This window comes from Acinonyx jubatus, chromosome C1, assembly GCF_027475565.1.
Source record: "Acinonyx jubatus isolate Ajub_Pintada_27869175 chromosome C1, VMU_Ajub_asm_v1.0, whole genome shotgun sequence".
Lineage (NCBI taxonomy): Eukaryota > Metazoa > Chordata > Mammalia > Carnivora > Felidae > Acinonyx > Acinonyx jubatus.
The window spans coordinates 57,250,165-57,276,707 of NC_069381.1; the positions used below are offsets into that span (position 1 = coordinate 57,250,165).

The 26,543-nt window shown below is 35.8% G+C and overlaps 1 protein-coding gene and 1 long non-coding RNA gene across 10 annotated transcripts in view; one reads left to right on the top strand and one right to left on the bottom strand.

The window, feature by feature from the left end:
* The window catches only part of LRRC7 (leucine rich repeat containing 7), a 550,975-nt gene that overhangs the window by 498,606 nt on the left and 25,826 nt on the right, over positions 1-26,543 (top strand). For 7 of the 8 annotated variants that reach the window (XM_053214212.1, XM_027058879.2, XM_053214211.1 and 4 more), the window contains 2 exons: positions 6,669-6,890; positions 20,396-20,488. In XM_053214212.1, coding sequence (XP_053070187.1) covers positions 6,669-6,890; positions 20,396-20,488 — 315 coding nt within the window. Of the gene's footprint in view, positions 1-6,668; positions 6,891-20,395; positions 20,489-26,543 lie in introns of those variants that run through there. The other variant, XR_008294946.1, reaches the window with a different exon arrangement.
* On the bottom strand, positions 6,326-11,642 carry LOC128313888 (uncharacterized). Of its 2 annotated transcripts, none has more exons than XR_008294947.1 (2): positions 11,284-11,642; positions 6,326-7,065 (listed from the first exon to the last, which is right to left on the bottom strand). It is a non-coding gene; the product is annotated as an uncharacterized LOC128313888 (long non-coding RNA). The 2 variants fall into 2 exon arrangements; XR_008294948.1 differs by lacking the exon at positions 11,284-11,642 and adding an exon at positions 8,684-9,406.

A 26,543-nucleotide genomic window follows, 5' to 3' on the forward strand; every position in this document is an offset into this window, starting at 1 on the left:
CCCTGGAAAGCCATCTGGCCCTGGATTCCTGTTTTGGGGAAATTTTTATTACTAATTCGATTTCTTTACTGGTTATGGGTCTGTTAAAATTTTCTATTTCTTCCTGTTTTAGTTTTGGTAGTTTATATTTTTCTAGGAATTTGCCCATTTCTTCCAGATTGCCCATTTTATTGGCATATAATTGCTCATAGTATTCTCTTCTTATTGTTTGTATTTCTGCGTGTGGGTTGTGATCTCTCCTCTTTCATTCTTGATTTTATTTATTTGGGTCCTTTCCTTTTTCTTTTTGATCAAACTGGCTAGGCGTTTATCAATTTTGTTAATTCTTTCAAAAAACCAGCTTCTAGTTTCGTTGATTCATTATACTGGTTTTTTTGGTTTCTATAACATTAATTTCTGCTCTAATCTTTATTATTTCCTGTATTCTACTGGTTTGGGGTTTTATTTGCTGTTCTTTTTCCAGATCTTTAAGGTGTGAGGTTAGGTTGTGTATCTGTGACCTTTCTTCCTTCTTTAGGAAGGCCTGGATTGCTATATACTTCCCTCCTATGACTGCCTTGCTGCACCCCAGAGGTTTTGGGCTGTGGTGTTATCATTTGCATTGGCTTCCATGTACTTTTTAATTTCCTCTTTAACTTCTTGATTAGCCCATTCATTCTTTAGTAGGATGGTCTTTAGTCTCCAAGTATTTGTTATCTTTCCACATTTTTTCTTGTGGATGATTTTGAGTTTCAAAGCATTGTGGTCTGAAAATATGTATGGTGTGATCTCGATCTTTTTGTTCTTGTTGAGAGCTGATTTGTGTCCCAGTATGTGATCTATTCTGAACAACATTCCATGTGCACTGGAGAAGAATGTGTATTCCACTGCTGTAGGATAAAATGTTCTGAATATATCCATTAAGTCCATCTGGTCCAATGTGTCATTCACAGCCATTATTTCCTTGTTGATTTTCTGTTTAGATGATCTGTCCATTGTTGTAACTGGGGTGTTGAAGTCCCCTAGTATTATGGTATTATTATCAATGAGTTTCTTTATGTTTATAAATTCATTGATTTATATATTTGGGTGTTCCACATTTGGAGCATAAATGTTTACAACTGTTAGATCTTCTTGGTGGATAGACCCCTTAATTATTATATAATGTCCTTCTTCATCGCTTGTTATTGTCTTTATTTTAAAGTATACATTGTCTGATGTAAGTATGGCTACTCTGGCTTTGTTTTGGTGACTGTTAGCATGATAGATGGTTCTCCATCCCCTTACTTTCAATCTGAAGGTGTCTTTAGGTCTAAAGTGAGTCCCTTGTAAACAGCATACAGATGGATCTTGTTTTCTTACCCATTCTGTTACCCTCTGTCTTTTTAATTGGAGCATTTAGTCTATTGATGTTTAGAATGAGTACTGAAAGATATGAATTTATTGCCATTACGTTGCCTGTAGAGTTGGAGTTTCTGGTGGTGTTCTCTGGTCCTTTCTAGTCTTTGTTGCTTGTGGTCGTTTTTTTTTTCCATCTTTTCTCCCCTCAGAGAGTCCCTCTTAAAATTTCTTGCAGGGCTGGTTTAGTGATCATGAACTCCTTTAATTTTTGTTTGTCTGGGAACCTTTCTATCTCTCCTTCTATTTTGAATGACAGCCTTGCTGGATAAAGAATTCTTGGCTGCATGTTTTTCTGATACAGCACATTGAATGTATCCTGCCATTCCTTTCTGGCCTGCCAAGTTTCTGTGGATAGGTCTGCTGCAAACCTGATCTGTCTTCCCTTGTTGGTAAGGACCTTTTTTCCCTTGCTGCTTTCATGATTCTTTCCTTGCCTGAGTATTTTGTGAATTTGACTATGATATGCCTTGTTGATGGTTGGTTTTTGTTGAATCTGATGGGAGTCCTCTGTGCTTCCTGGATTTTGATGTCTGTGACTTTCCCCAGGTTAGGAAAGTTTTCTGCTATGATTTGCTCACATAACCCTTCTATCCCTTTTTCTCTCTCTTCATCTTCTGGGACCCCTCTGATTCTGATGTTGTTCCTTTTTAATGAGTCACTGATTTCTATAATTATTAAATTGTGCTCTTTTGCCTTAGTCTCCCTCTTTTTTTCTGCTTCAATTTTCTCCATAAGTTTGTTCTCTAAATCACTGATTCACTGCTCTGTCTCATCCATCCTTGCCACTGTGGCCACCATTTGAGATTGCAGCTCAGTTATAACATTTTTTATTTCATCCTGACTAGCTTTTATCCCCACATAAAGAGATTCTAATCTGTTTTCAACCCAGCTAGTATTCTTATTATCATGATTCTAAATTCTAGTTCAGACATCTTGCTTGTATCTGTGTTAAGTCCATGGCTGTCATTTCGTCATTTTCTTTCTTTTGGGATGAATTCCTTCATTTCATCATTTTGAAGGAAGAAAGGAATTAATAAGGTAAAAAACATTAAAATTAAAAACTTAAAAACAGTACAAAAAAATCAAATAAAGGATGCTAGATCCTAGGTGTGTTCTGGTCTGGTTGTTGAAAGGAGCTTGATAGATTAGAGAAAGAAGGAAAAGATAAGGAAAAAAAGGATAAAAAAGGAAAATGTTTGAAATTTTGAAAAAATGAATACAATAAGATGAAATGATGGAAGGAAAAAAAAGAATTTGAAAGTTTTACAAATAAGTAAAAAATAGAGTAGAAAAAAATTAAAGAAAAATATTTTAATAGAAATGGAGAATAACAATAATTTTTTTCCTCTTTTTGCATTCAAGAATAAAAACAGAAAAAAAATGAATAGATGGGCCAGCAAACAGACTGAAGTATGATTAAAATTACATTGGTTTCCCTTAGAAGTTGAACTATGAAACACTTTATAGTCCATAAACTAAGCAGGCGGAGAGACTTGTGTTGTTCCTGAAGAGTGAATTTGGCCCAGTTGGGCTGGGCTCCATTCTCCACTAGATAGTGCTGTTTAGCTTACTGGGGTGTATTGTTGTGGCACATGTAGGTGTGTATGCACATGCGTGGGAGAGGTGAAATTGGTGTCACCCAGCTACCCAATCTCTAGTATCAGAACTCTGTGCTCTCCCTAACCAGCAATTGTACATCCCTCCTTTGTCTCTGGCTTCTGTCCACTTCCCGCTTTTACACTGTGACCAAGCCATCAGGTTGCCAGGCAGCACCTCCCTCCTGAGTTTTATCTCATATGTGACTGTGTTTCCCAACCCCTCACTTCTGAGGGACTGCAGCTTTGACCTACTCAGACCTTCTGGGTGAGGGTCTCACAGAGCAATGGCCAGATGCCAGCCCACCCTCAGGACTGTTTGGGAGACCACGCTGCGGCCGATGCCCAGAGACTGTAGCTGCGTGCCAGCCTGCCCCAGAAAAAAATCATGCAATCATGTAACAGCAGCATTTCAGTGATTATGGAAAATCACAACACACATCTGGTGCCAGGCTCCCCTTAACATCCTTGTTTCAGCACAGTGAATGTGATTGTCTCTGGGGACCATTTGGGACCTTTGCCTGTGGAGAGGCCGCACAGCCTCTACCAAGTTTCCTCTCAGCAGGGGAACCGCCTCTCTCCATATGGCCTGAGGACCCTGAAGACCTCTTTCTCTCTGCTTCTGGGGATTCGCCCTTCCCACCAGAGCATCACCAGGTATCAAGCTGCAGGGTTTCAGACTCTGCACTCCCCTGTTTATAGAATCTTGATGGAATTTAAACCCTCTCCTTTCTAATTTCTCCCTTTTTTGTTCAGTCCTTTATGTACACTTTCTTTTCTCTCTAGCTGCTTTTGGGCATTGGAGGTGCTTTCTGTATTCTCTCCCCCTTGCCGTCCTCTCTCCACAAGCAAAAACAGCTCCCTGCCCTGCACAGCTCCTCTTCTCCCCCGCCAGATCACCTCTCTGCACTGCATACCTGCTGAGTTCTCTGGTTCATGTTGTACAGATTGTTGTGTTAATCCTCAAATCAGTTTTCTAGGTGTGCAGGATGGTTACATTTCAGGGACAAGAGATGCAAAAAAACTTCCATGCTATTCCACCATCTCTGCCCCTCTAAATCCCTCTAAGTTTTTCTGGGTGTTAACAATTCTTTGCTTGTCTATGTGATCATTTTCATTTAAACTGATGGTGTTCCTCTTTTCCACTGGCTCAAGCACTGACTGAAGACCCATGAATTATGACAGTGGAGGTGACAAGCAGGTATAAGTGTAAAATCAATTTATTGTTCCATAGCCAAGTTGTACAGCTTCAGTTGGCCTACATCATCAGCTCCTCTAACTCCAGGAAATCAATGTCTAGCTATGTAACTTAGCATAGCTTAGCCTGCCAGTGAGTTCATTCAGAGTATAGCAGCTCAAAATGTCATGGCTTTTCTCTCCTACCGAACAAGAGAATGTGAAATTCTATAGAGGTAGGAGAGAATTAAACTAAAGACAAAAATTTGACCAGGAGGGTGTTCAGTCATCTAGAATAGCTCTCAAAGTTGCAACATCTCCTTTCATTTAGATTTCTGAGAAGGGAATAGGTGCAATAAAGAAATATATTTTTGCCCTTTATAAAGCTATCTTAGTTGTGTTTATGATGTTATAGTTTTGCCATTCTTGGTTAGTTGTGTTGGATAACGTTGGATTGGTAATTATTTTCACATTGTGCTCGTTTTGCCTGACACTCTTTTTTTGCATCTTTTCTTCCAATTTTTCATGACTGATATATGTTTAGTGTTTGTGAATGTAAAAAATTGTACATGATAATAAGCTAACCAGTTGGGGTCTAAATATATATTCAAATGGTTGTTTACTTTGCCATTCATATTGTGAAATAATAACTTTGAGTATTTTTTTACTGAAATCACCTTTTGTTTGGAACCAAGCAATATGCCTCCCATCTTCTCCAAATGATATTCCATGATCACTATTTTCTATGTCTCACATTGCTCTTTTTTTTAAGAATTTTTAAAAATTCAAATTAATCTCTTCCTTGAATACATGTTTAATAATGTTTCCTTTATTCCTCCAATCTGATTTCTTAATCAAAAATCTTGATTAGTCAGACTTTCTTAGCTAATGAATTACAAATTTGTTACTAATAGCAAAATTCACAGCCTTTCCTAGTTAATGAATTCTAAGGTAAAATTCACTTTTGAATTCCAAATTATCTACCCTTAAAAGATCAAAAAAAAAAACTAATTCAGGAAGTAACCCCTCAGATGTTTTCCATAGTAATAGGTGATGTACCAAGCACAACAGTAAAACATATGTTTAGAACTATTAATGATAAGCATTCACTTTCCATGTTAGACCTCCATGTTAAACCATACATAATTTTGAAAGGCGTATGCTAGGTTACCAGCCCATAAACAGAACTGCTTGGTTGGTGGAAAAAGTTTCAGAAAGAACGATTCAAGGAACCAATGCTAGAACAAAGGTGAGAAAATCAAAGTGAGCACAGAAGCAGTGGTATGCACCATATCATTTGAAGATTGGAGACCAAGTGAACATGTCTTCTCCCTCCAACAGCCACCCTTAAGAAGTGAGAAATGATCATTACTGGGGCAATTGGTTGGTTCAGTTGGTTAAGCGTCCAACTTCAGCTTAGGTCATGCTGTCATGCTCATGAGTTTGAGCCCCACGTTGGGCTCTGTGCTGACAGCTCAGGGCCTGGAGCCTGCTTCCAATTCTGTGTCTCCCTCCCTCTCTCTGCCCCTCTCCCATTTGCACTCTGTCTCTGAAAAATAAACAAACATTAAAAAAAAAAGTAGATTGCTTTACATGAGGTACTAATAATCTCTCTAAAACTCACAATGGGATGATATGCATGCAGAGCTCACTTTGAAGACCTTTCCATATCTAGTGCCTCCATGAGTTACAGATACTCACAAGAATTTATCATATCATTCATTTTCAATATGACTTAAAGATTCCCAAAACCATACTCTTGATTTAATAATGCAGAAAATGAATAAATACTGATTAAACTCACCTGAACAAGCTCACTATGCACTGTGGCACAAAGGAATATATACACTTCAATTCTTTTGCTACAGAATTAGGAACTGGGTGCTGTCATTCTCCCCCTGATGTTTCCTATACTACATCTCTCTCCCTGCTGTTATTCAAAATAAAATGCCAGAGGGGCGCCTGGGTGGCTCAGTCGGTTGAATGTCCCACTTCGGCTCAGGTCATGATCTTGCAGTGAGTTCGAGCCCGCGTCCGGCTCTGTGCTGACAGCTGGGAGCCTGGAGCCTGCTTCGGATTCTGTGTCTCCTTCTCTCTCTGCCTATCCCCCATTTGTGCTCTGTCTGTCTCTCAAAAATAAATAAATGTAAAAAAAAAATTTTTAAATAAAATAAAATAAAATGCCAGATAGAACTCCACTTTATTTTTAAGTTGTGACTTCTTTTTCTTCTTGAAATTTTTCAGGGAGAATTTTGCTCCCTTAAAATCAGGGACAAAATAATCTGTGGCAAGACATCAAATGACTATGAATGTATTTATTGCAACCTTGCTCCAACATTAACATTTTCACAAACCACAGTAGGCAGACCCTTACTGTTTTTTCATTATCCTTTCCAGCAGTGGCTGAGAGCCCAAATGATGCCACTTTACCAGAGAGGTATTCTGTACGTGTTTTCTACTTTAATCACATCCTTTCAACACCATGAATCTTCGTCTGACAAATTATCTTCTCCACAGGCAGGAAGCCACATCCAGACTTTGATGGGGTCCCAAAGCCTTCAGCATCGGAGCCGGGAGCAGCAGCCATATGAGGGAAATATAAACAAAGTGACCATCCAGCAATTTCAGTCACCATTGCCTATTCAGATCCCCTCTTCACAGGCCACCCGGGGACCTCAGCCTGGACGGTGCTTAATTCAAACTAAAGGGCAAAGGAGTATGGATGGATATCCAGAGCAGGTAAGAAGAGTTTTTATAATTGATGAAGTTTCAGGGAATGTTCAGGGCAGTCCACTGAATCCATGGTTTACCTTCTCTCATTTATGTAGTCTGGGGCAAATTAATGCTGTCACCATGTTGAATGGAGTGGAGCATTCTTTGTAGGGGTTTTCTCATTATTTTCAGTGGTTAAACACTACAACACATAAAAATTGATTGTTGATAAAATGTCCTTTTCACATAAGGAAAATCTGATGAACTGGAAGTTTTTCTTGTTTATCCTACACCATCTACTCAATTTCAACTCCAATTTAGCTCTATGGCACGGCTTTTGAATATTAGAGTCAGGGGATTAAGTGTATTTACCAAGGCCTCTGGTGAAACTGACAGTGTAAAACTGTGGGACAGTGGGAACCTTTTTTGAAAGTCCTATCTTCTGATTGCTGAATAAGACAAAGATAAAGCTTTGCTCTGAAGAAAATGATAAAGAGCAGTTTGAACGGAAACATTTCTGAAATGCTCCAAAAACTACTGACAAATACCAAGTAGCACAAAAATTGCTTCTCCTTTGACGTATCTAAAATTAGGACTTACTTTTCCATTACAGAATCTGTTTTTCTTCCTTAGAACCAGAAAACTGAATAGGATCTTATCTATTAAATTATATTACACTTAGAAAGCAAGACATTAAGATCTTAATACTCCCATAAAATTAATTTCTCTTATTTCATTCTTCAGATAACTTGGCAAAGCTCCTACTGACTTCACCAACTCCTTAATATGGTATATAAGGATTTCATTTTATTACTGCCTACTCTAAGCTTCACACATTACCCTACCTTATTTTCTGAACATCTCAGACATTACCTTCGTTCTCCAGTTTTTTCTTTTACACTGTTAATAGCCATTCATTATTTGGATCCCAGCTGCTGTAGACATTGCCTCTATTTCTTAAAATCCTTCTTGAAGCTGAGATTATGTCTTAATCATTCTCAGAATCATTGGCTTTTTTTTAAAGATAATTTTCTTCCTATCCTGCCTTGATCTAGGTCAAGTGTTGGATTTAAGGTAATAAGGAAAATAAACCAGAAAGGTGCCTTTAATCAGGTTATGATATGATGTTTTTAATTCTCCAGAGATTCTTAAACATTGATAAAGTTTTAATTATGCCTTATTTACAGGCACCTAGAAGGTTAAAAATTATTCATATTTCCTCTCCCACAAATATCATAACCTAACCCAGTTCTCTGATTTAGTTATTTCTATTAGCAGCTACATGATCTTTTTTCACCTAGAATCAGCGCATTTAAAAATTCACTGAGATCAATGCCCTTTTTTACCTACTTTGAATAATAGGTTTAGTGAGCACTGTAATTTTAAAGACTTTTTTACCTTATTTCTCAAAAATACATAAATTGTATAGTTTGACCAATGAGAGGTTTACTAAATTCTACAATTATATACTAATTAAATTTAAAATATCATGATTCTTTTAGAGAAGGTATTTGTAGTTGCTTGCAAATGATTTGATCCAGGTGCCTTTCAAACTAAGAGGTAAAAACTGAAACATTCAATGGCTTTGTTAAGAAAGGGACTTAAGCAAATTCCTCTCAGCTTCCCAATTTTTTCTGCATTGGTTTCAGACTGAAATGGTTTGGAATGCTGAGATTAAACTTTGGATTGACCATGAGAAGCCTAAGGAGTCTTTAAATAATGAGCACTAGTCCCCAAACTATGCTCCCCATTCCCCTGAGCTATAAATCTGACATTTTCTCAAAACTTTTTTTCACAATTCACTGTAACATTTTATCTACCACCGGTGGTATGCTAGATTCATACTGGATCGTTACTTCCCAACTCCTCCTTCAGTGACATCACACCATAGGATGAAACTATGGGCATAATTACACCAGGGAAATTAATGAACACTACAAATCAGGCTATCCCTTACCCTCAGCCAGCTTGTAAACATTTTCCAGCACACCACCAAGTACTACACTGTTTTCTTTCATCTCTTTTTTTCCCCCTAACTTCTCCACCTCTTCACCTAACCCCATAGCATTCAGGAAAGCGAATACTAGGGGTGGGTCTCAGAATTTGGAGTTGAGTCTCATGTTAATGCTTATTAGTTGTGTGACCCTGGCCAAGTCATTAACTCTTTCTGAGGTTCTGTTTTCCTCCTTATAAAATGAGAACATTACCACCCACAAACAACGTTCAAAGATTTTTGTAAGAGTCAAATGATACAATTCTACACACACATACACACATAGTTAGCCTGGCACTGAGAGTACAGAAATAGGAAATAGAAGAGGTAGAAATACATTTTAAGAATTAAAATATTGGAGGGCATTTCATGATATCAGTCCCAACTTCCCTAATCTACAAACAGAAAATCAAATAAAGCAAAATAAAACCAAAAAGAGAGAGAGAGTCAAAGAGGCTGAAAAAGGTTATGTATATCACTCTCATAATGAAAATATTACATGTATTTTTTACTTTTCTGGGTTAGAATTCCTTTGAAAACTCAGACCTTTCCAATGTGTGTGTGTGTGTGTGTGTGTGTGTGTGTGCGCGCGCGTGCGCGCGCGCGCATGCTTTAACGACTTTTATCCCATATTTAACAAGGGAAAAACGAGAAAAATATTTAAAATATTTTTTTAATTTTTTTTTAACATTTATTTATTTTTGAGACAGAGAGAGACAGAGCATGAATGGGGGAGGGTCAGAGAGAGAGAGACACAGAATCTGAAACAGGCTCCAGGCTCTGAGCTCTCAGCACAGAGCCTGACGTGGGGCTCGAACTCAGGGACCAGGAGATCATGACCTGAGCCTAAGTCGGCCACTTAACCGACTGAGCCACTCAGGCGCCCCTAAAATATTTTAAAGCTATATAGTTTCACATGAAAACTATAGAGTAGTGATTGAAATGCAAAGATCAAGGAAGTAACTGAAAATTTCTAATGTGGGTTTCAGTCATATAAATCAAGACACTCTATTTTAATAACGCATTTCTAGTGGTGCAATTAAAAAGCCATAAAGAGAAAAACAGAGTTTTCTTAAGTGATGACAACAATGTTGGTTTGGCCAAGTACAGACATCTCCCAGCTTACAATAGATTGACTTAACGATTTTTCAACTTTATGATGGTGCAAAAGCAATACTCATTCAGTAAAAACTGTACTTTAAATTTTGAACTGTGATCTATTCCTGGACCAGCAATATGCAGGACAGTACTGTCCCCTGAGGCTGGGCAGGGGCAGTGAGCTGCAGTCCCCAGTCAGTCACAGCATCACGAGGGTAAACACTGATGCACTTATAACCATCCTGTACCTGTGCAACTGCTCTGTTCTCTTTTTTAGTAGGGTATTCAATAAATTTCATGAGATACTTAATACTTTATTATAAAATAGGCTTTGTAATAGATGGTTTTGCCCAGCTGTTGGCTAGTGTAAGTGTTCTGAGCACATATAAAGTAGGCAGGCTAGGCTAAGCTATGATGTTCAGTAGGTTAGGTGTATTAAATGCATTTTATGACTTATAATATTTTCAACTTATGATGGATGTATTTGGATATAATCCTCTTGTAAGTTGAGGAAGATCTGTACAATATGGGAAAAACCTAAATCATTCATAATTTTTAAGTGCAAGGAGACATTATAAACATAGTATAGGCAAACTACACAGCATGATGAAGCACCATAATTTCTATTAAAGTTTGGAGATTTTACATTTTAAAAAAACTAATCATTTTAAAAAATAAAATTAAAAAGGGGTGGGGGTGCCTGAGTGGCTCGAATTGTTGAGCATTCAACTCTTGATATTGGATCAGGTCATGATCCCAGGGTCATGGGAGAGGCTCAGCCTTGGACTCCACACTGAGCATGAAGCCTGCTTAAGATTCTCTCTCTCTCTCTCTCTCTCTCTCTCTCTCTCCCTCCCCCTCTGCCCCTCTCCCTGCTCCTGCTCTCTCTCTAAAAAAATTTAAAAAATTTTTTTTAAATAATCACTTATTGCAATGCTATAGTTGAAAAAAATCCAATTACAATTAATACAAATTTTTTAATTTAAGGAAAAGAAATCTAAATGAAAATAGGAAAAGAAGTGACAACAGTTACCATACATTGAGTGTCTGCTATGCTAAATATACTATATACAGTAACCCCCCCCCCCTTATTCATATGGTATATATTCCTACAGTGAATGCCTGAAACCATGGATAATATCGAGCCCTGTATATGCTGTTTTTCCCATACATACAAATCTATGATAAAGTTTAATTTATAAATTAAGCACAGTAAGAGATTAACAATAATGACTAATAATAAAATAGAATAATTATAACAATAAACTGTAATAAAAGCTATGTTAATGTGGCCTCTGTCTCTCTCAAAATACCTTATATTGTACTCACTCTTCTCATGATGATGTGAGATGATACAAGGCCCACATGATGAGATGAAGTGAGGTGAATGATGTAGACATTGTGACATAGTGTTAGGCTATTATCAACCTGCTGAGGATTAGTCAGAAGGAGGATCATCTGATTCCAGACCACAGTTCACTACGGATAAATGAAACCATGAAAAGCAAAATTGCAGATAAGGAGGGACTACTGTATAGTATATATGTCGTATATACTATGTATATTTTTTTAATGTTTATTTTTGAGAGAGAGAATGAACAGGGGAAGGGCAGAGAGAGAGAGGAAGACAGAAGATTCAAAGCAGGCTCTGCACTGACAGCAGACAGCTGACGTGGGGCTCGACCTCACAAACCGTGAGATCATGACCTGAGCCAAAGTCAGATGCTTAGCCTACGGAGCCACCCAGGTGCCCCTATATTATGTATCTTAAACACAGGCAGGGCTTCAGGGGTGTGTGACCAGTGCACTTACACAAAGTCTTGCACTTAGAAGTACCTCACACTTGGTTTAATGCTCTGCTGTTGCCATTGTGTCATTAGTAATAATCATTGAACAAGGAGACTCACATTTTCATTTTGCACCACTAAGTATATAGCGGGTCCTGCTTACACATAATGTTTTATCTAATCATCACAATAACCTTTTCTTCTTTGTTGTAAATGAAGAAACCAAGGCACGGAGAAAATAAGTAACTTGTCAAAGGTATAATTGGGCAAGTTGGAATTTTAACCTAGGTTTGTCTGACTCAAAACCAAAGTTCTGTGTCCCAATTCAATTAACCACATGACCTCAGACACTTGCCCACTGTGGCCTCAGTGTCCTCTTCTGTCAAATAATATTAATTAAATCTGCTTCAGCTACAATTCAGACTTACAGAACTGCCTTATGCAGATGGAGTGTTGACTTGAACTCACATGAGCACTTCCAATGCTTTGAAAATCAAAAGGTACTGAATAAATGGAAAGTTTTATTATTAACAAAAACATAGCTCTGCATCCCTTAATGTGACCTAAAGAACTAACGCATTTCTAATCTTATTAGAATAAACTCCATATAGCAATAAGCATATATAATAAATGCCACCACCGAGGACATTGAATGAATTAAAATGAATGTCATTTTTTACCTGGCCAGAATTCTTAACCTTGTTTAACCATAGAAAAGCACTTAGTAAACTTTGACGTTCCTCCTCAATGATGAAACATCTCAACTTTCAAACCACCTGCCACAACAAAACAGGGCAAAATGTCCAACAATTCTAATTTAATGCACTTATATTTACATATTTATTTTTCAGAGGTGTTGAAAATCAAGTCTGTTTTCAACTCTAGGATTAAATTAAATAAAATATATGGAAGTAAATTTTAAACCATAAAGTGCTACCCAGATTCAAGTCTATTAATTTCTATAGACTATAAATCTGATTTCATAATGGATGTTCTTTTTAACAAATTATTTACAACACAAAACCATGTGCATATTACTTGAAGTTCATTTTCAGGGAATTTTACTTAGAAAAGAGATTTCAATGCATAAGCCATCTTGACTATTGACAATCATAACAGAGGATTTGAGTCAGAGTTACATTAAGCAGTGGAATAGTCTCAGCTCTTCCCTTTGTTTCCCAATCCTAGTGAGGATCCTAGCCTTACCATCCCCTGTACCGTACAATACTGTATATTGGTTGTTCTCAACCTCAGCTGTACATTAGAATCTGTTCAGGAGCTTTAAAACTGACACCTTGGCCTCCTTCCCAAAGAAACTAATTTCATTAGTCTAGATGTGACCTGGTTAATGGGAACTTTTGAAACTCCCCAAATGAATTCTGTTGTGTAGCCAAGGCTAAGAGCCAATACTTTAGATATTGTATAACTCAACAATTTACTGCTGGGTAATTACATTATTGTCACTAATTTGATACATATATTGTCCATAATTTGCTGAATATTTTTAAAAGGAACTAACATTAACTTGGTTTTTCTTTTTTGCAAATGTATAATCCAAGGCAAAGTATATTTATATATATGTGGAACATACAGATATCAAAGCAGAAATAGGAAAGAAAAACATCAACATGATGCTTCAAACATCTCAAAACCCTTTCATGTATTAACTTATTTAATCCAATTAATAATGATCTGATAGAGGTAGAGCACTTTCTGTTTTATTAACTAGAAAAGTAAGATTCAGAGAAGTTAACGTCTTGCCTGTGGTCACACAACCATTTAGAAACTAAGCTGGTATTAAAATCCAGTTTCTTGAGTCAAACACATTATATGCTGCAGCCTGCTGCACTATAGCCAAACACAGAGATCAAGAGCAAGCCCACATGGAAACAGTAAACTATGGAAAAATAAATCCCTGAGTCCATGTCTGCCCCAGACAAGAGGACACACCCGCTAATCGACCTAACATACAAGGATGGCAGGAGTTCCATAGATGTCTCTTGCCAGTTCCCATGAGTATACATTCAAACTAAAGTTTGTCCCTGAAAGAGAACTTACTACCTTCGAATTACATTAGAATTAACTTCTGTGAGTTATACAAAGTGATCTGCATCCCTCATATTCAAGGGAAAAGAAGCAAAACAAATTCCAAAACCACCCCAGTCTACCTTGGAAGAAATCATTTTAATATTAAGTACTATGTGGAGTACATGAAACAGTTAGTGAAAAGATAATATTTCAGACATTTCTTTAGATGCTCTGGTCAGCTGCCTAAAGAGCTCATAAGGGTGAGCCTTTCATCTGTTGAGGTCAAGTGAAGAAAACATTATTCTGAGTGTTTGATATAAGAATAATAACTTGGAAAATTTTATTTAAATTATGGATTTTTAAATTAAAAGGTAATAATTTGATGAAGATGGTTGGAAAATAGGTATTAAAATGGTTTTAATATATGTTATTTACTCAGTTTGTTTCAGGGACATCCCATACCTCATTCTATTCCACTTAAAGTATTCCTATTTATATTTTTCCTCTAGAATTTTATTCTTCAGTAACCAAAATAATACTGCAACTCTGAAGTTATAATCCACAGTTTGAAACAAATAATGTGTAACTCAACACCACAAATTCTACAAAGTAGAGTTCAGTAAACACTGCAGTAGGAACAGAAGGCCTCTGTCAGTGTTCCACCAAATATATGTTTGATTTCCTTGGTTTCTTTCCTCAAGTGAAGGAAATGAAGTGAATGACCTTTATAATTTATTTACAGACAAAAAAGCATTTGAGTTTCTTTTTTTATTTTTATTTAAATTTTAGTGAGTTAAGCATTTGAGCTTCTATTTCTTAGATACACACAGAGTCGGCTACTTTTTTCTGGAAGATCTAGAAAATGGTACATCAGAGGACTTTACTCATTAATCTTTATTTAGTATGTCTTTTCAAAAGATTTAATTAGCACTTTGAGTTGGACTTACATCTCTAATTCACAACAAAAAAAGGTATGAACATAGAAGAATAAAAAATTTAACTATTCTTAAATATTAACATTTATATATTTGATTATATTATATAATTATCACATATTATCATATAATTATTACAGCATATAATTATATATAGTATATTAATATATTACGTATCACGTAATATCAGATCATGTCATTATATAAATCATATCATGTCACACTTCTGCTTAAAAAGCCCTATTGGCTTTGAAATTTCTGGAATTATATATATCCTGGCCCCTGCCAGTCTCTTTCACTTTCCTTCCACTATTCTTTCTCTAGTCATGCTGAACCTGTTGTTGTTACAGCTTTATTGATATAATTTACACACCTTGAAGTTCACCTGTTTCAAGTGTACAAGTCAGTGGGTTTCGTATATTTATAAAATTGTGCAACCATCACCATAATGTAATTTTTAAACATTTTCATCATTCCAAAAAGAAACTTTGTACCCATTAACAGTCACTTTCCATACGGCCTCCCCTTCATTTCCTCCCAGCCCTAGACAATCACTCATCTACTTTGTGTCTCTATACATTTCCCTACCCTGGGTATTTAATGTAAGTGAGATCATACAATATGTGGGAGTTTTGTGACTGACTAATTTCAATTAGCATAATGTGCTAAGTGTAGAATGTATTACTAATTCATCCCTTTTTGTATTGCCAAATGATATTCCATTACATGGATACACCACAAATTATTTATCCATCAGTTCATGGACATTTAGATTATTTTCACTTTGGGGCCGTTATGAATAATATTGCTAAGAACATTCATTTCTAAATCTGTGTGTGGATGTATGTTTTCATTTTGGCGGGGGCAGTTACTTAGGAATAAAATTGCTCAGTTTCACAAAATGGTAATTGTTTGTCATTTTGAGAAGTTTCTAAACTCTTGTGTATAGTGGCTACCACAAACTACATTCCCACCAGCAATGAATGAGTATTCAAATTTCTCCACTTTCTATTATTTATTATATTTATATATATGTATTACATATATGATATATTATATATGATGATTATTATATATAAAATAAAAATATAGATATATCTATCTTTTTATTATAGCTACACTATGAAATAGTATGTCATTATGATTTCAATATACATTTCTTGAATGACTAATGATGTCGAGTGTCTTTTCATGCATTTATTAGCCATTCATATGTCTTCTCTGAATAAATGTCTATTAAAATTTTTGGCCATTTTTAATTAGGTTATTTGGCTCTTTCAATTCCTGAACTGTAAGGGTTGTCCATATAATCTGGATATAAGACCCTAATCATATATATGATTTGCAAATATTTTCTCCCATTCTGTGGGTTGTCTTTTCATTTTCTTGGTGGTCTCCTTTGGAGCACCAAAGTTTTTAATTTTTATAAAGTCAGTCATATCTTTTATCACATTTGGCTTCATATCTAAGAAATCATTGCCTAATTGAAGATGATGGAGATTTACTCTTAGAGTTTTATAGTTTTGGCTCTGACATTTCAGTCTCTGGATTTAGTTTGAGTTAATTTTTGCATGTGGTGTGAGGTAAGGGTAAAAGTCATTATTTTGTACGTGGATATCCCATTGTATGGGATAATGGTACATTGTCTCTGTGCCATTTTTTGAAAATACTATTCTTTTCTCACTGAATCACCTTGGACCTTTTGTTGAAAATCAGCTGACCATAAATAGTAGGGTTTGTTTCTGGACTCCCAATTTTATCCTTGTGCCATCTTGTTGTTTCTTGATTTTATAAATACCCATCTGCCTTTAGGGCATTTAAAATAACTGAGTTGGAGGCTGGCAGTTTTGCCATTTTTCTTTTTGTTTGTTGCTTCATCTTTTACATTATTCATACTTCTGCTAAAATGTCACTTGAGCATTTGAAATGTAATTTCTTGGCTGTTCTACCTAAAATAGCTCCACACTCCTGTTCCATCACTCTCTACTACCTTCCCTGCTTTATTTTTCTCACAGCTCATCTCACTATCCAAAATTGTTTATTGTTTACATGCTTACTATCTGTCTTCCCCACTAGAATGTAAGTTCCATGAGGGTAAGGATATTTCTTCTGTCTGACAAGATACCTGGCACTTAGTAGGAAATCAATAACTATTTGTGGAATAAAGGCATGAATCATGATTCCTACAATTTTTATTTTCAAAGCTATAATGGTTTTACCAAGCAGGTAATTTATTAATTGAAGCATTCCTTTGAATAACTAGCATACTTACTAATAGCTGATCACATGTTTTAAGAAGGAACCATTATATACTTTTGACAATGCATATTTGAAAGTATCTTTTGTCACACATCATATTTCTAGGGGATATGGTGCTTTGTTTTAGGCCTACATAACATGATCCGTCCAAAGCATATAGGCTGAGAATAGGAAAGTGGGTGATTATTCAAAGAGAAATTAAGGTTATAGCTACCAGAATTAGGATGAATGGATCTTGAGCAGCAAAAGCAATAGGTATCCATTGAAAGCTTTTATACATACTGCTAGGAAAGAGAATGGTAATTAGAACATAGTAAACCGGTTCATTACAACATCACGAAATATCCTTCTGTAATGCAACGCCTTAAACCTGAATGACACCTCCCAACACACACACACACACACACACACACACACACACACACACGTGTGTTGTTTTTATGTCATGTGTATACACAAGTGCTACCATTTCCTTTGTTCTTGGCACTAGGTTGTAGAGCATTGCAAGGCCAAATCAGATTACTACCTTCTAGAGATCATAGACTATGACCTCACAGGGCCTCACTGCCACATTAACAATTCATTTTATCATAGACATCTCTAAATTAAGACCCGGTATTTTAATTAGAGCAAGATTGACAGAGACCCAGACGCATCAAGTGATGGAAGCAGCCTCTAAAAGAAGCAAATACACCCTTGACTTCCAGGCTGATGTTTATATTTTCAGCCAGAAATTTCATTCATTGATATCAATATATTAATAGAACATTGAAATGCTATTTTCATTAAATAAGCTATTTATTAGCCTCTTAGTTCTGACCTTTTGCTAGAAAACCACGTTTCCGCTTTGATAATCCTCTTTCGTTTCAGACTGCTTCTTGGCTGTGAGGTATCGTCTCGTCTTACATTTTATGACCCTGTTACCAGGCAGGTGGAACTCCTTATATTTGAGATGATACTCTCTCTGACATGCTTTATGGGACACAACAGTCACAACACAACCTATTAGCCATACCACAGCATGCCCAAGGGCAGTCTAGCTTCAGATCAAAATTTATGGCTGTTTGTCACATTTATAAAACCACAGTGTCATCTTTATTATTTCTATTATTAAAAAGTTTATTGAGGCAGTTATTCATATAGTTGGCACATATGAAATTTGTTTCCCTTAGATTTTTAGTGCCTTCCAGATTGACAATAATATAAAATAGATACAGTTGGTACATTGAAAGAGAACGACTGGAAAGTACTCTCAGCAATTTACTTTGTAAATAAAATGTGTTGCATATGTTTCCTTTCAGGTTTTATAGTGGCCTGGGGAAAGCCAAAAGTGTATATACCTTCCACATAGTTCATTGTACAATATAAAATGTTCACACGAGAAAGATGTAACCCAAATCTCAAATAATTTAATTGGAAATGCACAGATATATGGGAAGACACAAAGATAAAATGTTTAAATTATATTAGTGTCTTTCTTCCTATTGTCTAATTAACCACTAATAACAAAAAAGGACTACAAGGTAAACCGGTATATTGAATAAAGCAAAAATATTCCTTCAAGCTACATCAAGCTATTATATGTTCATATCCACAGATGGTGAGCCATATAAATACAAAGCTATTATAAACTGTAGTTGCTAATACCCTATGATAACTAGTTTTAACAAATCTAGCTCAATTAGAAGAAAAGTTATAATTAAACATATCTTTAAAATAAAAATATGGGAAAGTACTTATGGTAATTGCAGTTACCCATAATTTAGAAACTATTCATTAAAGACTCTACCATAAAAATCACATTAGTGGATAGTTCTTTGCCCTTGTGTTGTAAGTGAACTCTGTAATAGTTTAACATTATATTTATTATTATGAAATATGATAGTAAATTAAGGGTAGTCTCATTAAACAGCCAAACCTAATTAATCCAGTTCCCGGCAACTCATAATATATGCTAATTAAGCCAGGCACAGTACTCAAGTTTGCCTTGATCTATCTAAGAGGTAGAGATTAAAGATACCTTGAAAATAAAAATATAGAGAGCATTTGGGCATGTGCATTTGTACAAGCAAATCAACGGGCTAACTAAGCAGGATTGCTAGGGAAAATAGTAAGCTACTTAAGAAAGGAAACATTTCCAATCATCTTTAGGAACTTTCCCAGTATATATTTACATAAATACAAAATATATGCTAATGTATTTCTTTAGGTTTTCTTCTTAATTCATTATTAATCTTTTGCCTCCCAATCTCTAGTAACACTTGGTTCACCTAGTTCCAGCACTTGTTCTGTGCTTAGAAGTTATAATAAAAGTGTGGTTGTTTTTTTTTTTTCTTTCTTTCTTTATGTAACCAAAGTGTATGCTACCTCTGGGGTCCCAAGTCTTTCAATCACCTAGGGTCACTCCATCCCACTTTTCATGAAAAATTAGCTTTTTCACCATGGTCCTCATACATATCCTAGCTCAGAATCATCAAGAATTCCTAGGTTTGCTATAATTCCTCTAAGTCATTCATGGCAATGATTTTCCTTCTGCTGGATTCTTGATCTACATTTTCATTCACTCTTACAATAGCTAACATCTTTACTACAGCCTTAGCATGATTTGGACCTATTCCTGGTGCCATCTTTTCCCCATAGGTCTCAAAGCACAAGGCTCTTGTGTTTAACAGACTTTCATTTGGGCTTAGGAAGATAATAAAGCACAGAATACTAGAAGATTATCCTTCACTTTCCTAAATACTCATCGACTATTGCCTATCACCGTTTCTCCATATCCTTGACCTCTTTCTTTTCCAGTGTCCTCTGTCTTCCAAGGGCTCTAACTGTCCCTCCAGGAGCTGGTGCCAAACCCAAAATATTTATTACTATTTCATTCTTCCTCTGTTCCACATACACTCAGACTATGGTCAAAAGTTCTACTCTTTTTCAAAATAAAAGCCCTATATTTCTAAACAATAGAACCATCTACCAAGGAGATGAATTGAACTACTCTCCTGGAAAGCAGTGGCAACTTAATTAAATAACCATATTTTCCCCAAATGTACACTTGCAAATTTTCTTTCACTTATTCATACAGTCTCTTCTAAATTGATCAGAATATATGTGGATTTAAAGTAGGTAGCTGAAATAATGCACAATCTTGTTATTGTTATAAATCTTAATTTTTAAAAACTGTTTGTCAAAATGTATTCCTACACATAGTAATGAGTAATTTCTCAATAATATCTGCTTTACCAGGTAATTTCAAGCTAGTTTCAATGATAACTTATGCCTATAGGAGCACTAGTTTGTCTTTTCTGTACTAAATTAATATAGACTAATGCTGACAACTTAAGTGAAATGTGAATCTCTCTACTGTGATGCAGTTATTTGAAGATATTTAGCCTTGATATATAGTTGATCACTTTTTTTTATATCTTTTTTACATAGTTTTGTGTGAGAATAGAAAAGAATCCTGGCCTTGGATTTAGTATCAGTGGTGGAATTAGCGGACAAGGAAATCCATTTAAACCTTCTGACAAGGTAAGAAGTGAATTTCTTATTGACAGTTTTAATTAGGAAAACACTGTCTTCTACCAAAGGAAAAAAATGTCAGAAAAAACCTACTGGGCTTTAATAAACTAGCTAATTATTAATCCAATTACACACTTTTTCAGCACAAGGGAAACGGAATTCACTGCAGTGCTTGACAAATCCTAAGAATAGGGAGAAAATTAAGCATTCTCTTTGAAAGAAAAGGTTTTTTGGTTTTTTGTGTTTTGTTTTGCTTACATTTGTATATATTTTCAAAGAAAACTATACAGGCAATTTATAACAAGTTGTTTCCAAAAGTTTACTTGTAGATCACTTATTTGGGAAAATGTTTTCTCATAGTAACAGAATGATTAAATAATGCTTCACGGCCAGGGCCAGCTGACTGAAATCTCTTTAAGTTATCATGGTCATAATGTATTTCACTAATAGAAGTATGGACTGAAAGACCACTGAAAATAAATATTCTGTGGGAAAATTAAAGTTAGCCATGGCAGAAAAATCAGGGCCTCCTCTTATGCTTAGCCCTGTTTGTCACACCATGAGTAAAAGTTCACCGCTACCTCAATGCTGAACACCGAACATGCTGTCCAAATTCATATCTGGCCTGTATGATCCCTCTGTGGACCTGGACCACCTGATTTTTTTTTTATTTTGGAAAAGTTACCCTGAGCTACCCTGCTGGCATCAGAGTTTAATGCTCTCAACTTTGAATCAATCAGTAATTATAATTATATTATAATTGATGATAATTGAAACTATTTGCTTTTGACCTCATCAAATTTAATTGCATTTAAGTGGCTTAAAACTTTGGGATGATGAAAACAGACAGAAATTAGATATGAATGAAACTTCCACAAGGTCTCGGTTTACCTCTGAGTCACAACCTGGGACTGATTCTTTCCACTTATCACTATTATTTAAAAAAAAAACAAAAAAACAAAAAAACCATACATCAATTTCTGATCATAAAACCTGCTTCTGAAAAACCATGGATGCCCCTGCTCTGGAGATTTCTATAGCCTGAAACAGGATTTTATCTCTTAATTTCCTCTACTTCTTCCATCTTCTTGTTTTCAAATATTGTTTGTGCCCTCCTTTGTTTCCTTTCTGGAGAAGAAGAGAGGAAGAGGTAGTCTATAAGGTAGAATTATTCACACCCAACATATTAAGATGGAAGGGACTATAAAGAATTCCCCAGTGGCTATAGATAAGCGTTCCTTTGGTCAACTGGTTGGAGCAGCTATTCATATATAAGTAATGTATATGAGGCAGCCCTATGTAATCAGGGGAATGCCAGTTAGAAATGTCTGTGCATCATTAACTACTGCCTTTCTATTTTGAAATGATGTTGAGGATAACCATTGATATAGAATTAAAATACTCATGGTTTAGCAGGACGAAGTGTTTATTTAATTTTGATAAATTATCAATATATCTTAAGACAAAAAATTATGAAAGTTCACAGTTATCAGAAACATATGGTGGTATTTTTAAAAGACTCAAATCATTATGTTTTATTCATCTTAACCCTTCTCTTTGCCTCTGGTTTCACATCTTCTCCCTAAATTCTTCCGATGAGAAGTTAATAATCTTATCATTCTTAAGACAGGTAAAATCCAAAAGACATGTTTTTCACTCCTTTCTCAAGAGCATGTACATTTTTTATTATATTTTTGGAAGGTACAGGGTAATAAATGTTTTTAAATTAAGGATGAACAGATTGCTAAGTAGTCAAGAGGTCTGAATGCTGTTGATTTTCTGTGTGATTTTCAAGTGAAAGAGACAGTAAATGTGAGACTTTAAAATTATTCCTGTAATTCTTCCACTGTGACAAATATGAACGCTTTATAACTATTAATTTAATTTCACATTTATGACATTTTGATGTCTCTAGTGAGACTGAACTATTTCTATGACATTATAATGTGCTCTTGTGGTTAAATACAACGGATATAAAGCTTGAATTGATACTGTGTCCACTGAAAGATTTCCCCTAAAAAGCACTTTTATTCACCTGATTCCTCTCTAAAACACTTCACAATCTGAAAAGTGAATCTCTATTATTGCAAAATTGGTGGGAGTAATTAAAACTTCCAAATCTGCAGAAGACTGTCAAGACTGCTCTTACTTTATTGACCACTTTTGATGTCACACCAAACATATGGTGGATATTTAGTTAGAAGTGTCCAGAGGATCTAAGATATTGGCTCTGACAATTATTACAAGAATTTAATTCACTCACAAGGAAAGGGATTAATCTCTTGGAAATTCAGTTGCATCTCTTTAGCCCCATGTCCCATTCTTATAGTGGTTGCATAAATTTAGAGTAGAACCCAATGCCTAAATTAAACTAAACTATACTAAACTAAACTAAAGTTAAACTAAACTAAACTAAAAATGCCAAACAGTAAGAAAATGAAAATGAACTTTAAAAATACTCCTCTCTTCACTGCTGAAAAACAGACTGTTTTTTCATCAGGTGGCTAATTTACAGCTGAGGGTGAGGAGAACCAAATTAAACAGATGCTTAAATTCAACAGATACTACCTTAGTCAGGGTGGATGCTTTGTAACGAGTCCTAGTCAAAGTTAAGCAAAAGCTTAAACTTTAATATGATATGTATTCACTTTCAATAAACAACTCATGGATTAGAAATATTCTCCAGGGGCGCTCGGGTGGCTCAGTCAGTTGAGCGTCTGACTTCGGCTCCGGTCATGATCTTGCAATCAGTGAATTCAAGCCCCACATTGGGCTCTGTGCTGACAGCTCAGAGCCTGGAGCCTGCTTCAGATTCTGTGTCTCCCTCTCTCTCTGTGCTTCACTCACGCTCTCTCTTTCTCTGTCTCTCAAAGATGAATAAATGTTAAAAATAATAATAATAAAATAAAAAATTTATTAAAAAAAGAAATATTCTCCAAAGCACACTGTATTATTTTACTTACTGTTGATGAATGAATGTATGACTGTTTTGTAATGACACTCAAAATTCTAAATATCCAAGATGCCTGGATGTCTTCAAGGCATTGAGAACTTTCTGTATAAAGTAGCCAGTAGATTTGTTCCATTCTCTTCATTATGATTAGTGGGAACCACTATTTCAGCCAAATATCAAGGTCCATTATGAGACAGGATCCAAACGGATTGCCTATATAGAGCCAGATAAGGAAAGCATGAAGTGTGAAGTAATCATCCCAAAACGCTGGAAGTATGAGAATAGGGCAAGAGTGAACTGTGTTGTTCAGTCTGGTAGAAGTTCCAATGTAAATTCTGGGGTTGCATGAGTTTATGCAGAAAATACTTAAGACATTCCAAAAGCTAACTGAGGCTTTAGGGGGAATTCAGGATTAATCCAGATATGGGGACTATTTTGTACTGGACTTTGAGAGCCTCAGACAGCACCTGGTCTTATAAACTTAACTCCTCTCAAAGAGCGCAAGGTAGTCCTAATCAAATATAGTCTCCTGGGGCTAAATGGATGGAGTACCGTTAGTCCTACAGCTTGTGTCATTGTCAGAACAAGGTTTAATAACTGAACAGACCAATTCACTTATCATGGAGTTCATTATTTTGGGCTCACTGCCAGGTGAAAACTGCTTTTACATACTTGGAAAGAGAAAACCAGATGAAAATGGCCCTATATAATGCTTGCCTCTGTCCTCCCAGTAAGTGGACGGAAGCCATGACCTGGTCTCTTATCATAGAGAAACATTGCTGTCAGGATAGCCATATGCTGCAGAGAGATGAAAGATTTTGATCTAACAGATCTGATGATAATAATAAAAAATAAGAATAATAGCCTTTAATTGAGTATCTACAATGTGCTGGTCACTCTGTTAGGCTCTTTATGTACATACACTTATCTCATCTTCCTAACAAGTTGTGTTAGTTGAGTATTATTATCTGTCATTTTGCTGAGGCCCAGAGGGGTTAATTAACTTGTCCAAGGTCATTTGGGTAATATGTGGCAGACAAGATTTGAACACAAATTGATCTGACTCCAAATCCTTTTCTCTTAATAAGCACTATGATGCATGCCACACTCTGCAAATGCCACTTAGCGGAAGAGCCACATGACAAATTTATACCCTGTAGAGTTGAGACTAATATGATATTCTAATATTGAAAGTATTACAAAATCCTTTAATTAGTCAAGTCTAGATATTTGCTTCAACAAGTCCTTGGAAGTCAGCATGTATTCTCCATTGAACCTAGATAATTAGAAGCAGACTGTACACAGTGGATTGCTAAGCAATTATATAACTTCTGCACTAAGGTATCATTTAGAGTGGTGATTCTGCCAGTGGAACAAACCACAATAATCTCTGCCTATTTTTAAATGTACATGGGATAATAACTCATGACTGCAAAATTCAAATAATTGACCAATACAGTTTCCACTGGATGTTGTTAGAAAGAAGAGACTGGATTAATGGATGACTGATACTGTATTGTTGTAGTGACTTCGTAAGTCAGCCCAAGACTCTGTAGATGAGTGAATTTTAAATGATGCGTTCACATAGTTCATCATTCAGAGACTGCTATCCCTCCTTGCCTTATTTAAGGAGGAAGGATTAAGCTCCTAAAGTTTAAAGATATTAAAGAAAACTCTTAGTCACTTTTTCTATATATTCTAAAAGTATAGTACTGAACAGTCCCACGAACAATCATCTAGTCATAGTATCAAAATGAAAGCTATATTATGGATATCCTCAAAATACTTGATATCAGGAAATACACATACTGGGGCACTGGGACCAAAGAATCACTTATTCTCCACCATTTTATCATAATACCCACATTCAATTGATGCCACAGAGTCCACCTATATTTCCACGGATTTGGGCAGTCTGTATGTAGACACAGAAATGAAAAAATGAAAAATTTAAAAATGCCTTAATTTGTCTACAGTACAGGTGAAGTCCCAAGCCCAAGAAAAATATTGTAAACATGGCAAATGTGAAATATAATTGCCAAGAAACCCTAAATAAATGTTCTGGAATTTCAGAATAAGTTATTGTATTCTATCCTACGTCACTTCTAAAAGATTGACTCCAGATGCCAAAACAGCCTGCAACAGGACTCAACTTTACACTCTTCCTTCAACACCCAGAAAAACAATGGGATTTTTTCTTTGTGTGGACATGAGTACTACATCAAATGAAAGTTTTTATATGATAAATATTGAGAAGATGTATTCTATGAGCAGAATCAAAGCATTTACTTGATACCTTTACTCAAGAATAATAATACTCAGAGGCACACTGGGCAGTGGCAAGTTAGAAAATGCACAAGAATAATTTTCCAGGTTTGCTTAGATTCATGGCATTGGGTAATTGGTAAACAAAAAGATTCAAAAGGTACGTTCTTGGCCTATGAAAAAGGTACATGCCATATGTCTATTTCTTGTCATGTATTCTTCACAGATATAAAAATTAAGAATAGCAAACACATTTGTCTAGAACTCCACATAGCATGTGATTTATATTTACTACATAAATATTAAACTGCATATAAAGGGGCACCTGAGGGGCTCGGTTGGTTAAGCGTCCGACTTCGGCTCAGGTCATGATCTTGCGGTTTGTGAGTTCAAGCCCCACATCAGGCTTGCTGATATCAGCCTGTCAGTGCAGAGCCTGCTTTGGAACCTCTGTCCTCCTCTCTCTGCCCGTCCCTTGCATGTGCTCTCCCCCCAAAAAATAAAATAAAATAAAATAAAACAAAACATAATACATTCTTGGTTTCAAATGTGTGCAACTGCAAATCCCTTTTTCTTTAACGTACAATTTCTAAAAAGTTACACAGATAACAAATGAAAACATTAACATATATAATTTCAAATAATATAGCAATATAGAGAGACAAGAAAAACAAAAACAAAAACAAAAACCTTCCTTGTCACTCCACGCTATACTGCCAATGCACAGCCTTGGCCACTTCATCAGTCAGTGTGTCAGGAATTTACAACTGTATGCCTTCCAGACATTTACCACTGGCCTTTTTGACCTCCTGAGTTCACTGCCATCTCTGAACAACACTTCTAGCA